Source organism: Primulina eburnea, chromosome 12 (genome assembly GCF_022965805.1).
Source record: "Primulina eburnea isolate SZY01 chromosome 12, ASM2296580v1, whole genome shotgun sequence".
In the NCBI taxonomy this organism is placed as follows: Eukaryota; Viridiplantae; Streptophyta; class Magnoliopsida; order Lamiales; family Gesneriaceae; genus Primulina; species Primulina eburnea.
The window spans coordinates 37606292-37623988 of record NC_133112.1 but is presented as its reverse complement, the minus strand read 5'-3'; the positions used below and the strand labels follow the sequence as shown (position 1 = coordinate 37623988).

General features: G+C 36.5%; 1 protein-coding gene across 1 annotated transcript; it reads right to left on the bottom strand.

Annotated features, from left to right (window-relative positions):
• Positions 1 to 16085: 16085 nt before the first annotated feature.
• Positions 16086 to 17697, bottom strand: LOC140807224 (uncharacterized). The gene has a single exon (XM_073163983.1). The coding sequence runs from the start codon at positions 17621 to 17623 to the stop codon at positions 16184 to 16186; it is 1440 nt and encodes a 479-aa protein (XP_073020084.1). The 5' UTR covers positions 17624 to 17697; the 3' UTR covers positions 16086 to 16183.

The following is a 17697-nucleotide window of genomic DNA, read 5'->3' as shown; positions in this document are numbered from 1 at the left end:
TTGAACTTTGACTATCTCAACGAGAACATAAAATCTGATACTTGTGTGACCCCCAATGGTTCAGGAATACAAATAGTCGTGGGTTCATAACTTTTTGTGATTCAGAATAACATTTATTCTTATCTGAACTTACCCTAATTAGCTCATTCTTTTAATCAAGATTTTGATCAAGAATGTCAAAACTCATTTTTAGTTGCATCCATTAGATCATGTCAAGAGAGTAAAATTGCCCCATGATCTCTTAGGTATCACCGATAGTGCCTGCAAGAACATTAAGTTATGGTTAGCATACAATGCGGTCACTTCAACTCATATATCTCGATTGAATCTGCAATCATTGGTATATCAAAAGTTGCATATGAATTTGATAATGATGTTAAATATCTTTGAGTATTAATAGTTACATTATATGTACAAATCAGGAAACATATTCCCAAAATGCACATGTCTTAATCTAGCGAGATATTCCTCACACTATTTGTAACGACCCATTACAGGCCCAGTGGACCCATTACAGGCCCACTGCCCCAATCGACCCAAGGTTATCCCGATCTTGTGACTTGGCCCGTAAGCCCAGTGGGCTTGCCCACCCTGTGGTGTCACTCACGGGCTTTCCATAGGCGTCGTATGGGTTACTCATAGAACTCTTAAGCCCATGAACTTAAGTTGAGCTACTAGATTGATGGCAAGAGTCTGGTACCAATTGAGCTACTAGCTCAATTGGTACCAGGATTGTGCTAAGTATCTATATATCCATGTGATCTTAGGTTCGATCCTGGGGAGGCACATACTTAAGTTCATGGGCTTAAGAGTTCTATGAGTAACCCATACGACGCCTATGGAAAGCCCGTGAGTGACACCACAGGGTGGGCAAGCCCACTGGGCCTACGGGCCAAGTCACAAGATCGGGATAGCCTTGGGTCGATTGGGGCAGTGGGCCTGTAATGGGTCCACTGGGCCTGTAATGGGTCGTTACACTATTAACTCATTAGATCGCATAAAATATCTTCACTCGTAGGCAAATGTTGAATCTCCGACTACAATGCATTTGATCTTATGTATTTCGAATCTATACCCAACCTCGTCACCTGATGACTCTCAATTGAGTCGGTAAACAGATCAAAGTTCATGCTAATACGTAGAGCATATACATTGTCCTGTGTCAAAGGACTAATGGTGCACAACCATAACCACATACTACTCTACTCGATAAATGATAACAACTTGGATTGTCCGAGGAAAGGTTGCTCAGTAAATCATCAAATGATCACACATCTATATGAATTGACATCTCCATGCTCTTACCAATGAAACATAGCGTTTATATCACATATGTTAGTCTCAAGCTCAAACGACCTTTATCATTGTTTTAGACAGCTGATTCGACTAGGAATCTATTTAGAATATAAGGTACACTTCCTAATGAGCTTCATGGTCTTATGTTGAGACATACCTCATGGTACCTATTATATATTCAATTACTTTATCTATGCATCTTGCATTAGTATACAGATAAATTAAATGTCATGATTGGATAAAATCGTAAAATATTATCAAAATAAAGATCATTTTTACATTAGAGTCAATAAAGCTCCAGCCACAATTTGGCTCTCTAGATACCTACTCTAACAATCTCTCACTTGCCCTATAGCCAACTATCCATAGATCTCATACTCATTGCTTCACGATGCTTCTTAAACAATGGTCCTGGCAGGAGTTTCGTCAGTAGATCAACAATGTTATATGCATAAGTGACTCTTTCTACTGATATGTGTCTTCTTCCCACAATCTCCCAGATTATTATTAACTTCCTCTGTATATGTTTGGATCACTGATGAGACCTCGGTTTCTTTGCTTGCGGAACGGCACTGGTTTTGTCGCAGTAAACTGGGACATGATTAACCATTTAAGGAATGACACCCAACCATTGAACGAAATTTCTCATCCAAACTCCATAATTTGCTGCATCCGATGTAGCTATGTATTCAGCCTCAATGGTTTAATTTGCTATGGTTTCTTGCTTGAAACTATTCCAAGAGACACCACCAGCATTAAGCTTGAATACAAATCTATAGATTGATTTCGAATCATCCATATCTGATATGAAGCTATAATCAATATAGCCCTCTAATTTTAATTCTCCAATCCCGTAAAACAAGAACACATTCTTAGTTCTTCTCAAGTACTTAAGAATGTCTTTCACAGATTTCCAAGGTAATGCACCGATATTCAATTGATATCTGTTTGCAACACTCAGTACAAATGCAATATCAGTTTAGGTAGATATCAAAACGTATATTATACTGCCTATAGCATAGGCATATGGAATGCGGCTCATGGTTTCTACTTCTTCATCAGTCTTAGTGGCACATAGACTTAGATAGAGTCACGCCATAACTTATTGAGAGATATTCTCTCTTGGACTCCTCAATTAAGAATCTCCTCAATATGGTATTGATATATGTGGATTGGGAGAGCCCTAGCATCCTCTTCGATATATCCCTATAGATCTATATTCCCAATACATAAGATGATTCACTCATATATTTCACGGAGAATTTATTATATAACCATACTTTAGTTGATTGCATCCCTACATCATTTCTCAATGAATAGTATGTCATCAACATAAAGTATTAGGAATGTCATTGTACTCCCACTAACCTTCTTGTATACCCAAGGTTTCTCAGGGTTCTTGGCAAAATCAAACTCTTTGATAGTGTTGTCAAATCTAAGGTTTAGCTCCTTGATGCATGTTTGATTCCATAGATGAATCTCTAAAGTTTGCATATTTTATGCTCACTTCCTACTGATGTGAATCTTTCAGACTAAGACATGTAAATCACTTCCTTACTGTCGCCATTAAATTACGTTGTGTTCACATCCAGGTGTAATATTTCATAGTCTTACTATGCTCCAATGGCTAGCAATATCCTAATGGACATGATCATCACGACTGAAGAAAATGTTTCCTCATAGTCAACGCCTTGCCTTTGAGTATATCATTTTGCTACCAATCTTGCTTTGAAGTTCACTACATTTCCATCTACTCCAAGTTTCCTTTTGTATATCCATGTGCATCCCGTGGGAACGATTCCCTCATATAGATATACTAAGAACCATCCTTGGTTCGAATACATGAAGTCCATCTCGGACTACATGGCTTCAAGCCATTTAGATGAATCGGCATCAGACAATAGTTCTTTGAAGTTTCTTGGATCACATTCACGAATGAGCTCATCTTGTTCTTTTTCAAGAAATAGGCTCATTTTCTTAAGTGGCCTCGAGATCTTTTTGGAACGTAGTTCACATCAAATATGTCAGTGGAAGTCACATATTTCTCGCGTACAGACCTCCCCAATAATATGTGCCAGACACTGACCGCGAGTAGTATTCATTATTCAACCAACATTGATGTAAGGCAAGGAAATATTTAAAATTTATTTTAATTTTCTTTTTAAGGGGCTTGATTTAAATTTTGGATCTAATCCAAAATGAGAGATTTTATTTTATAATTTTGTCTCATCAATAATTTTTTAAAACTTGTGTCATGTTTTGTTTGATTGTTTGTCGGATTCATGCAATTCTTATTATATTAATAATAACGCACATACTGATTATTATATATAGATCCATGTCCAAATCTAGGTAAATGCAGTGTTGCAAATCCAATATTACATAAGCTTCTAATATTTTACATGTCTTCGATCTTCAAAAATCTTTTTGCCGGATTTTACATGCCTTTGATCTTCAAAAATCCTTTAGGAGGTGGGAACGGGCCATAAATCAGTTTTACTTTTAATAGTTATCAAATAATAATAAAATGTAAAATATCATAACATACACATAACAAATTGGAAATGGATCTCGATCATTTTTTATCATATAATATCAAATATTATATTAATTCCATAATATCACATATTTTCAATAAAATCATCTATATTGTAAATTATCACTAAACGTCATAATTAATAAGTTAAATAAATATTTTTATATAACTTAAATCAATTAAATTTCTTGTAGAAACACTTTTCACTATAAATAAATAAAATCTAATTATAGTTATTTACTTAGTGAGAAAATTCCATAATTTCATCAAAATTTATTTTCGAGGGACGATTTGATCAATTTTCCTAAAATATCATTTTTGGCCCAAAAATTTGAAAATTTGAAAAACACCAAGGGAATCCTGAAAAAGTGTCCTCGTCAGGCGAGACTGCCCGAGACTATCTAAGGCAGCCTACCCGAGCCCCTCTTGCCCGAACAGTTCGGGCAAGGCGATGCTAGAACTGTTCGGGCAGTGGTCGCGACGGGCAGAGGCTGCCAGCTACCCTGCTTACCACAAAAAAAAAATTTAATAAAATTGGACAGGCAGTGCGCTAGTTTCACGAGGCAGACGCTTCCTGCGCGCACTGCCCATAACTTTTCCTGGCAGCCGCGTAAACTATTTTTTTCAAAAAATATTTCAGGGGTTGAGATCTTCTAGAATTTTCAAATGCGGTTAGAAATAAAATACTGAACATGACTTAACAATAAAAATCATACGATTGAGAAAAAACTAGCTCTGATACCACTGTTGAAGTACCATTTTCTCGCACCTATGTGCAGCGGAAGTTTAAAATTTTTGGATTTGACGTCCGAAATTTTTCTTGGACATTGTATGAATTTAAAAATCCATAGGATATTTATAATTATTACTTTTGCGTATATAATGCTGGACACCAAATCAGTCTGAGATTAACGGAGTTGGTATTTCTTGTATATCCTTTTGAACGGATCTCCGTTCATTTTTTGCCTTATCAGGTCCACAATCGGAGACTGGATTCCTTGTTTAGATCACACTAGAGATCCAAAACAACTTTGTATTGAGACTGAATAGCCGTAGTTTCAGAGATCCTGTGGTGATGCTGGTGGTGGAAGTGACCGTGAATTTTTCTTGTGAAAAACTCAACTGGCCGAAAATTGTGTGTGGGAATAGTGGGAGAAACATTTTGTATACAAAAATAGTCTTATTTCATATGACCTTCAATGAAATATGATGATACCAAAATTTTACCTCGGGTTTGGTCTGGAGATCGGGGCTTCAAATCTTTGTGGCTGGGTGGATCGGGCCTAGACTTTAGTTCTAAACAGATAGAAATAAGGTTAGGGGGCGCCAGAGAGTTTTTCGGTGCGATCCTCCGATGCTTAAGCCAGTATAGAGAGCAAACATAAGAGAGATATATATATATTAATGCTAAACGAGCAAGAGGAAGTTAGAGCTAAAACCGTGACCAATACCTGGTATTTATAGAGGGATGAGATTAGTTACCTCGTTAGAGTAGGACTCCTGTTGAGATAGAAACCTACATGAGATAAGAGATTATAAGTGCAAGAATTGCACGTATTTTATACGAGAATCCATTTGAGTTATGTTAGTCTCGGACAGAATTATGCTTGGGTTTGTTTTTTTTTTTTTTGTGTCGTGCAGGAGATAAACCACTTATGTTGATTAGAGGCAATTTTTTTTATGTCGAACGATTGATGAACTAGAGCCGCATTGATACAAGACAAACAGAAGAGTGCACGCACCTGCACAGAATGGGCTCAACCGCGCGCACATTGAAGCACTACGCGGGAAGAGGCACGCGTGCGGCCGTGCTAGAACACGTGCAGCTGTGCACGCACAGTTGCAAAAAAGAAGGGCAGAGACTCGCACGCGGCTGCACCAGAACACGCTCAGCTATGCGCATAGGGAATCAGCACGCATGCCAAATGGGCGCTCGTGCAGATGTGCAGTAGAACTCCAGGAGCTTGCGCGCAGACGTGCAACCACGCGCAAGGTACGTACAGAATCCGAATTGCGTGAATAAATGGAAACCTAGGGAAGAAAAGAAAGGACAACCATTTTATTGAGGGAATAGACGTGAGAAACGCAGAGCACACGCGAAAGATGATCTGGAGCGGAAGGATTGATCACGAAGACGAAGAACGACGAATCTGGGGACAAAAACGCCACTTCTGATTTGTCATCTAATTCTTTCCCCTTTAATTTATTGTGTTTGAGATGTCTAAACTTTCAAACATGCACTGTTTTTGTTTAGATTTCAGTATGAACTAATTTTTATATTCTAGAGGGTGAAGCAACTCTTTGGATACGATAATTTTGACTCGGCTCTTTATATGATTGAATTCTTTTTTGGTTTAATTGTGTTTCTTTGTTTTTATTCGAAGTAATTTACTGGCCATAAATTGTTTGTTATCTGATTAATACTATAATTTGAGAGAGGGGCTATGATTATAGATTATTAGAGACATATTGTTGAATGTTTATGTCGTTCGGAATGCGTATAACTTTAGCAATGCCTAGGTAAGAACATCATTTCCATATATCATTTAAACTTAGATTCTTATTAGGAATGTTTGGATCGAATTTTGAATGATACAAGTTATTCGTGACTTGGGAAAAGGGGAATAAAATAATTTAGTGTTCTTGGCCATTAAATAATTAGAATCCATGAATATAAATGCAACCAAGAATAATTATCGTGGAAACTTAATGAAGTCACTCTTCTAGATATTTTCCCTTAGTGATATTGTCTCAATTCGGTTAATCGATTATATTTATTTGCAATTAATTTGTGTTAAATAAGCCAAATATTTTATTGATTATTTTAAATAAAGTCGTGACTATTATAATTACAAGCATTGATATACATTTATTCATACACTCCTTGTGGTAATGATAATTTACTCTCATATATTAAAACTTGACAACTGTGCGCTTACCAGCGAAAAATACGCAACAGAATACCACAAACATCAAGACTCTGTGACCATGGCTACTAGGACTCTTGGCTTATATTGATTAGATTTATCCGAATCCCGCATTTATTGGGACCCCTTATCTATTAATGAGAATGCATTCATATTCCTTAGCTGCATTAAAGCTCGGATTTTTCGGCCCTTTGGTGGGCTCGGACTTCTAGCTGTATGGCCTCTTGGTGGGCTCGGATTTCCCAGCCCTTTGGAGGCTCTAACTTCTAGCTGTATATATTTTTGGTGGGCTCGGATTTCTGGCAGAATGGGTCGGGCGGATCGGCCTCATTGGGTATTCATAAGCTCAGCCCTATGTATTATGGGTTCAGACTCCTACCTGTAGGGTTGGGCTCTGCTTGTCTAATAATGGGGCTTGGCTCTTAGAGGGTTAGGGACTATTTGGAAATGGACTTGGATCCCTCCAGAATCTTTTATGAGAGTTTTGTACATAATAGTAGTCATTACTATTAATACTATTATATAATTAATAAATTCCAAACTTACTAGAAAAATAATTGTGAACTAATTATAATATTGATCGACGATCTAACAGCTCCGATGTATCAAGGACACAAATCTTTTTCATATAATGAAAATTGAAAATTTCGAAGATCAAAATTTTTATTGATCTATTTTACGCAGCTGCCAGTTTTGTGAACTCCTTCACCAAAACAGGCAGTTCCACTCTCTTTACTCAATTAGCAGTTAAGCTAACTTTCACTTATTCTATCCCACATAATCAACTTATAAACTCTTTAATAAGCATTATGTTTGATCTCTATCAAAATATAGTCGTCAAATTTAACTCCTTGAACTTTGATTATCTCAACTAGAACACAGAATCTGATATTTTTGTAACATTAACGGTTCAAGGATACAGCTAGCTGTAGGTTCACAACTTCTTGTGATTTAGAATAACATTTATTCCTATTCGGGCTTACCCTAATTAGCCCTATTATATTCATCAACAACTTGATCAATAAAGTCATAACTCAATTCAGATTGCACCCATCGGATCATGGTAAGAGCGTCTAGTAGCATCGCCTCATGATCCCCTAGATATCACTGATAGTTCATGCAAGAACCTTAAGTTATGGTTAATGTAAAGTACGGTCCCTTCAACTCATATATCCCGGTTGAATCTGCAACCATTTGTATATCGAGAATTACATATGAATTCGATAACAATGTGGTATATCGAGATTAATAATAGTAATATGGTATGTGCAAGTGAGAAAATATCTTTCCAAAATGTAAATGTCTTACTCTGGTCAGATATTCATCACACTATTAACTCATCATATCACATAGGATATCTTCATCTCTAGGCAAATGATGAATCATTGACTACAATGCATTTGCTTCTACGTATTTCGAAAGTACACCCAACCTTGTCACTTGATAATCCTTAATGGAATCGGTAAACGGATCAAAGTGCATTCAAGTACGTAGAGGCTCTACATTGTCTCGGGCCAAAGGACTAATGGTATACAACCATAATCGCGGACTATTTCACTTGATAAATGATAACCACTTGGACAAGATGAGGGAGGGTTATTTAGTGAATCATCAAATGATCACTCATATGTATGAATGAACATGTTCATTGTAACGTCTGAAAAATAAGTCCACGTAAACTACATGTATGATAGTTATTTAAATAGTTTATTTATTTTATGTAAATATTTTAAATGCATAAATGGTACATTTTAATATGATTAATTGCATAATTTTACATGAATTCATGAAATTAAGGATTTTCTGTCCGGATATTTGAAGTCACACCAGGGAACGGAGATCGGAGACGATTAATGTGCTAAAATTTAATGTTATATTTATTTTAAGCCAAGAAAATTAGTAATTTAAATGATTTACGAATTTTAATATTTAAGGTCTAATTATATATTAGACGATTTATAATTTTAAGCGTTTTAAAATATTAATTTTGAAATTTTAGGAATTAAATCTTTAAATGTGATGCAAAATATTTTTATAAGGAACCATACTTAATTTATTTAGCATTTAAATATTTAATTTGAATTAGGAGTTTTATGTATTTAATTATTTATTATCAAAATTTGAGATAAAGTTCAACTTATTTATCAAAAGATACTTAATTATTTATTTAGTGTTTTATTAAAACACTATCACACCTTGAAACACACACACACAAACAGCCGAGAAGCTTTCTAGCCTTGGATTTCAATTTCTGACTTTTTTCCTTCGATCCAACCATCACCGATCCTTCATCATACATAGCATTATCGATTCACGCCGCTTTTACGTAAAAAAAAACAATCGAAACGTCGCTTCAATCGCCCACCGTCTTCCCCAAACGATTATCGACTATTCTAGCATTTATCACGCAAAGGCACGTTTCTAAACTTTCTTTTTACACCATTCAAACCATAATATGTGTGCTTAATCATGTTTGCATGGATAATATGAAACCCTCTATTTATATTCGTTTTTGTAGCATAAACATGATAAAACTAGAGTTTTCATCTTTTAAAACTCTTGCTTATGATGCACAAATAGTTTTCCATGGTAGGGATATGGGAAGGGATGAATTTCAATGTGTTTAAGGGTCCATAGATGCATGTTTAAGGCTGGACAAGATAAGGTAGCAATATGAACGAAAATTTGAGTTTCTATGGGCTAGGGTTTTCGTCTAGGGTTCCTAGAAGGACACGGCTCTTAGTTGCTGTTAGGGCACATACAGGGGTCCTAAGGGGACTGGGTCAGGGTCCTAGATGACTTGGAGGAAGGCTGGTGCAAGGCCTTGGGCTGTAGGGGAAGCTAAACGCGCGTAAAGCTTAGGTCACGGGTTAAGGGGCCGTCCTCGTGCAAGGGCTGTAGAGGCTATTCCAGTAGCTCATATAGGGTTTGGTCATGGTCCTATGAGGGTCAAATAAGGTATGGACATGGTGGTTAGGGGCTGAAGTCGAGGCAAGCTAGAGTCCGAACAAACTAGGGTTAGGTTTTTATGTGCAGAAAATTTCAGAAGGTTCCTAGGCTTGATCAAGGGTCTTAAATGGATTAAATTGGGTTGTATAAGGTATTGTTAGGTGTTAATAGGCTATGGTTCAAGTTTAATTAAGTTTTGAGTCGATACGGGTTCAAACCGACACGTATGGCTATGTTTTAAAACGAATTGAAAAATTAGTTGAGGAGCTTAATTTTACATCTAAGAAATTTTATGGGTGTATTTTAAGGTGTCCTGTTAAGTTTAAGAATGAAAAGTTTATATTTAAAATTTGGGAATAAAATATTAATTTTTAATTTATTCGGGTTAAAAACGCGTCATGGTTTAGTCATTAAGTTATTGAATCGAAAGTATCGGGTTTATGTCTAAGAAAAATCTTAGAAGTCGAATTTAAACTTATATGATACTATGGGATAGGCTCGAGTCAATAAAGATAAGAGAAAGTCAAAATCGAGAATTTTGGAGTCTATGAGTAAAATGATCATTTTGCATCCCAGGTAGTGCGAAAGGCTTGGCAGTACCCCAAAAAATCATAATACAAGATAAACGGTATTTTAAAATGTTAATGATGAAAATATGGAATTTTATGATATATGATAAAAGCTGTATGATTTTTCCTAGAAAAATGATATTTTAGGAATTGTGAAGAACACAATATTTTATGAATAAAAAGAAAAGAAAATATTTTGAAGAATGTGAATTGACTGTGACAAACATGATATAATATGACATTATTGAGAATATCGTGAGGGAAAAGGCCCCAGATAGAGCCTGCCTATCGGAGAAGGCCCCAGAGGGAGCCGGATATAGGAAAAGGCCACAGAGAGAGCCCATTTACAGGAACAGGTCTTAGAAGAAGCCCGGCGATTGTATTTCCACTTACGACGAGATCAGTCGACCACATGATATGATAACAGCTAGTCATTTTCAAAGATCAAATTTCATTCAAAAATGATATATGATGATAGAAAGCTTTACGATTAAATGATTTATGATTACAAGTTTATTTTAAATAAAAGTATGATTTTATGTATGTGTCCGTATGTGTATTATATTTTACTCATGGTTAGACTGTGTTGACTCATTAGACTCACTAGGTTTGGATAGTTGCAGGTGAGGATGATATTGAGGGAGGCGCTGGTGCTTGAGTGAATCGAGTCCGGCAGTATACTCCCGAGGACATTTATTTTGCAATAGCTTGATAGTTAAAATTTTGAAATAAAGATCTTGAGAATGATTTATTTAAAGATTTTTATGCTTTATTTCGAAGTTTAGTTTGAATCATGTTAATGGTTGACGTAGGATTTTTGTTAATTGACGATTGAGGATTTTTATGTAATCGAGATTTTAAATGTTAAGCTAATTTTTGATTTTGGAAATGTTGAGTATTTTAAATTACAAAATTCGAATTTTACAAAAAAAAAATTATTAGGATTTTAAAGTTAAAAAATAGTGGACGTTTCATTCATGCTCCTACCAATAAACATGACGTTTACATCATAGACGCTAGTTTCAAGCTCCTTGGTTTAGAGGGATGATTCGATTAGGAACTTGTTTAGAATATATGGTACGCTTTATAATGAGTTTCATGATCTTATGTTGAGAGACAAACATCGTGGTACCTATTATATATTCGATAACTTTATCTATACAGGTTGCATATGTATACAGACAAAGTAAATGTCATAATTGGATAAAATCGTAAAATATTATTAAAATAAAGATTGTTTTTACATTAGAGTAATAAAGCTCAATCCATTAGTTGGTTCGCTAAGTACCTAAACTAACATCGGTCTTGTAGAATGTAGAATAAACCTTCTCTTAGATAAGCTCCAATTAGGACATTTCCAACATGAATATCGTAAGTTTGGCAATCAGATTGCCAGTCCTTAAAATATTTCTCTGCACATGGTGAATCGTTCAAGTTAACCAATACTTGTATCATATATAGACAACTTATGAGTGATGTTTTCTTAAAACTAAAATCAGGGATTGTGTAAGGCTTGAGATTTATTAGTCTTCATTGACGTAATATTCGAAGATATGAGAATACATGACATGTAATGAGAGGTACTAGATTTATTAGCCTTCATTGACGTGATATTCGAAGATATGACTCTGCATGAAATTTAATGAGAAGCACTAAATGAAATGATGAAGTGTTGCTTGAGACAGAGAGACCGCACCTGCACTCCATTTTAGACTACACCCGCGGTCATTAATTCTGGATTTTTGAATGTGATGCCGAAGCCACACCACACCCGCGTAGAGAAATGCACTGCACCCGTGGTTGATAGCTAGTAGGGTAGGAATTTTTGGTACGAAGCAACACCGCACCCGCGGTGCAGAAGGGATCGCACCCGCGGTCGACTCTTCAGAATTTTTGGTTGGCCTGCCGAAGCTTGAGTGCACCCGCGGTCCTTGAGATGCCGCACCCGCGGTAATACGTGTTTCTTGAAAAATAAAACACTTGTCCGTTGCCATGCATATAATATGTGTTGTCTCTCATTCATCACGATTTCAGCAGAGAGAACCGTGAGAATTCCATAGACATCTTCAAATTTCATTCCCTCTTTGAATTGTGATTACTTAAGATCGAACCATTGGATTTTAATTCCGAGTTCAGATTTGTGTTCCTTGCATCAAAGGCTACAAGAGGATGTAAGTATTATTCATTTCCAGCATGTTTTGAAATCTATATGTGGGAGGAATTGTGATTTTATTAGAGATATACGTTCTTATGATTATAAGCAACGTTTATTCGCAATCGGATCGAAGAACAGATATAATATGTGATTGTTATGAAACTCCAGCATGTATGGAGTTGAGATGGTGTAGAATTCAGTCTTATGAATTGATGTTGATAAGAATCATGAGTATTGCTACTGAGTATTGATATTTGAGTTGATCGGTATCGAGAAATTACGCTGTTATGCCGTCGAATGGTATCAAGATTTATTATTGATTCGTAGAGGTGTTGAATTGAATAGAGATTGATAGAATGCATCTCAACATTGTTATGTCAGATTAAGATTTGACAGAGTTGATATCCCTACTTCAAGACTTCGATTTATTCCAACGACAAGAAGGTATAATTCATGTGACTTTGGGGAGACATAACTCAAATGAGATTTAATTTGAGTTTTCCAACAAAATCACATACTAGAATAGTTAATCTTTTGATATTATTATGATTTGTTTATAGATTTATATTCAAGTCTTTTGATATGATGATGCATTTGTAGATTTATACTCATGCATCTAAGATAGGAGAGTCATTGGCAGACTTGCCAAACTTCTAGATGTTCGGTGTATCGACGCATAGGAGCAGACTTCCTCCGATTGTAGATATTCGATACAGACATGACCGAAGTCTAGGAATAAGACGTACTGTCACCCCGATTGGGAGGGTAGGTGGCAGACAGTGACGTCTTATTCACACCGGGATCCCTAGAATTAGAGTTGAGTCGAGTGAAGACATGATTTGATTTGAATTGCATGCTTATATAGATTGGTTTCATAGACTATGGAGCCTATTGTATTGCTTTCATGCATGATTTATGATTATTTATTAACATGCATACATTTTTTATACTTGGATTTGTTCTCACCGGAGTTTCCGGCTGTTGTTATGCATGTTATGTCTGTATGTGTGCATAACAACAGGTGGAGCAGGATCTGGGTCACGACAGAGATGAGATTGAGATAGCGTGGTGACTTCGGGCGCAGAAGATCACTAGTGGTTTCATATTAGACTTGTACTAGTTGTAGATTGTAGTTTGTATTAAACACTAGTTTTGGATGAATGTACTAGAACAAGACATGTATTTATGGTTGTTGTAATTAAATAAAGAAAGATCTTATGCTTAGTTTATATACATTTGATTTAATGTTAAAAGCAAAAATTTGACCCACATTTTATAATAAAGATCCAATTAATCCCAAAAGAATTGAGTTAGAGCCCGGGTCTCCACAGACTGCCAGATCTTATATACTTCACGCAAATTTCCAGTGCATCGATACAACGTGGTCAGAATTGGTATGCAGAAAGTTCTCGTCGAGTATTTGTACTCTCTAGTTCCCAAGGGGACTTATGGGCGTTATAATCCAGCATCAGCATAAATTGATGCCAAATTACTGTATGTTGTCCAATCTCCAGCTACTCAACCATCTCGTTTCATCTTATCTATAACTTTCTCAACCTCAGGCGTATCTTCCACAGCAGCAAGAGCCCTCATCCAGACATTGTAGGTATAAATGTCTGGCACGATATCACAGACCTTCATTTTCCTGGATGATTGTTGGAACCATTTTTGGCAGCCACGTTTTCTAGTAAAGGTCATTAGGCTGTTGTACGGCGACGTCGCTATTAGTGACGGGTTTTAGAAAAAAGATCGTTAATTATAGTGACAGTTCTTAATTAGCGACGATTTCGCAAAATCGGCGCTAAATAGCGACGATTTCATCATAAATGTCGCTAATTTACGACAGGTCTCGACGGTTCCCTTATAATAATGTTGTCCTAGCACCATCTAGTTGCACAGTATGGCAGAATGACAGTCACATTCCCAAACCCACCCAACCACTTCACTGTTGTGTGTTGGTACACAGTTGCATTCCATAATATGCATCAAAATCCAATTTTCAACAAACATTATAACAAGAATCTTTTATTGAGACACAAGACACACGGCAAAAACGAATTCAACAAACCAACATAAGACAACAAAAATGTAACGCCTCAGATTCGACGAGTGTCCTAACTGTACTAAGATGACACGATCCAACGATGCTATAAATCACACAGAACTCTACAAGACGACTTTTTTTTGGCCTAAGTGCGGTTACGTTTTCGAAATGATGTTTGCGTGATTCTTATGTGGTTTTGAGCTTGTTGTAAAACTATTAATTTTGTTTGTTTTTGAAAGTTTCTGTCGAAAACTATTCTTCTTCATTTTCTTGTGATATGATACCTTATATTTTCACATTGTGAGAATTCAATTGGATATGAGTGGAAATCCCAATATGTGATAGGTTTATGACCTTACACAGTGGGATTGTTGTCGTAGGATTGATATTAGCAAACCATAGAAAGTAGATAAATCTCGGTGCTAGGTCAAGGTGTGCTTACGTTTATGCTTATGATATATGTCATACGAAATATGACATGCATGATATGTTATTTCGAAGATAATGTGTATTTGGTATGTATGTGCTCAAACGGCCTCCACTTACTGAGAGACGGTTATATCCTCATCCCTTACTCTACCCTCCCCTGATAAGTTAGAAGAGGAGATCGAAGAACATGAACAAGACCAGTTTTGGCTCGTTTGGCCTTTTGGGGTTGATAATAAGAGGGATCGAGAAGTTTATTTAGTTTTCGCTTATTTAAATTTTTAACTCAAGTTGTAAACACTTCCATATTTTTTTATCATTTTATGAATTTACGTTGTAAAGACAATTTTATTATTGATTATAATTAATAAACTGATTTTTGGTTTATACTATATTACGAGATTTGTTGTTTTCAATTGTGTGATTGTAAAACTACGCTGTCGACCAATCCCAATTTGGGTGGAGATGTGATTAGCGATGTAATCGAGTCGAGCCGAGCCGAACTCTTGAATGTTTGAGCTTGGTTCGTTTATAATCGAGCCGAGCTCGAGCTTTATTTAACGAATATATGCATGTCTCACGAGCTTATTCAAGTCTTTATCGAGCCTAAACAATATTAATAAATAAGAATTATACATTTAAATTTTCATTAAATTAATTAAAAAATAAATTATATATTTAAAGAAAAATATATTATTCTTATTAAAATTTTGTAAATTTATTATAATAAATAAATTTAATAGATTTTTCTATATATTTCATAAATAATATGCAAAATCAATAAATCAAATATCAAAACTATTATTTTTTCATCTAAAAGATTACTCATGAACTTACCAACGAACGTGTTCACGAGCTAACGAGCCGAATACTGTAAAACTTGAGTTTGGTTTGTTTATCTTAACGAGCCTCATTAAACGAGCTTTTATCGAATCGAGCTTCGAATAGCTCACAAACGGTTTGGTTCGTTTACGTCCCTAGATGTGATCTCACTTTGACCAAGTTATGTGGATTAAAACTTGAAATAAGTATTTCAATGCAACTTTAATCTAGATGATTAGATTTCAAATCATTTTTCTTCATCTTTAATATTTCCATACGTTTAAATTCTGTTATACATAATTAGTTTTAAGATTATTTACATGCATTATGTGATAATTCTTATTTTATATGGATTATGGAGTTAAATATCAATATCTTATGCTTCATTTGAGCACGTGCAAAACATATTTCGATTAAAACCATCAAAACAACTAATGCAAAGGGCTTAGTTTCCTTTTCTCAACCTGGATTGTCAAAAATATGTTGTAAATGTTCAACAACTATCTGTGCAACAATTTCAGGGGAGAACTTTCTCATCATGTCAACTCTTGCTTGCCTTCCTCTAATCTCAGCTTCACTAGGATTGCACACAACATGCCTCATCACAACTTGCAGCTTTTCACCACAAGGCTCACCCCATAGATGCCCTCTAAACGCTCCCTCCCTAACTTCACTTTTTCCGTCAATAGGCAACGGATAGCTATTCTCGTCCATCAGATACTCTGTCGGCCCTGACCAGTTTGTAGTGATCACCGGCAGCGACATTGCCATTGCCTCCACGATGGGCCGCCCCCATCCTTCCCCTCTACTCGGAAGAACAAATGCATCCGCTGCCTTATACAACTTTGGCAGATCAACATGAGGAATATGACTGTCAATCACATATACCGGAGCCCAACCATCCACAGATTTCACCAAGTCAGAGTCTTCCACAAACTCAACAATCTTGTTGGCGAAATCCCCTTCCATGTGATACGTATTTGTCAACAAATACAAAGAAACACGGTCCATCCCAGAGAACTCCTTCAGATATGATGTCAACAACACATCCCACCCCTTGCGGTACTCCCATTTGAAAACGCTCAGGAACACAAAGGGCTTTCTTGGTTTCAATTTATCCGAGCCTAACACTAGAGTGGCAATCAAATTCAGGTCCAGTGGCTCCACCGATGATGGATTAAAAAACTCCAAATCAACAGGTTGAACAACCTTCCGAACCTTCACGGGATCAACTCCACTTTGGGTGAAAACATTCACATGGAAATCAGTAGGAACCCAAACAAAGTCCATCCTATTACACCGTTTGACGTGTTCCGCATTCACCCTGTCAGTCTCGAACATAGTCCGCCCTATCACGGCCCTCCACCTGCCATAACCAGCGGGGGGACACGGAAAGGTCTCGAACAAAGGGGGATACCAAGCACCAGGTTCACTATGACAAATAACTATGCTCTGATCCATCTGGCATTCAGTTTGGTAAAGCTCGATAGCCAAGTTTTTCGTATCCAAAGGCAGTCCCTCCAAAAATTCAAGATTTTCTCCATCCCCGTGTTGCCGAATTCCCAGCTTGAAAAATGGGCTCTCTTGCTTCTTCAAGTAACCGTGAAGTGCTAATACATAAGACCAAGCTTCAGAGCTATATCCACCTCCTGAAAGGAAAGGGGCCATCCAAATAACACAGAGAGGGGTCTCCTCGGCGAGTGTGTGCGGTTCAACATGAAGAAATTTCAAGAATTTCTGAAGATGGGAACGGGAAAAAGGATTTGGTCTGAGATTGTAAAATTTGTGAGGGATTTTTTGGGAGAAACAAATGGCTAATAAGATCAGCAAGATTGAAATGGATTTCAATGAAAGGGAGAGCCCATTAGCTGGTTGCCGATAGAGTTCACCAGAATCCATCCGAGAGGGGGGATAAATAAGATCCGGCGGAATAGGTTTCTCGAATACTCTCTCAAATTCGATTTTTTTTGTTA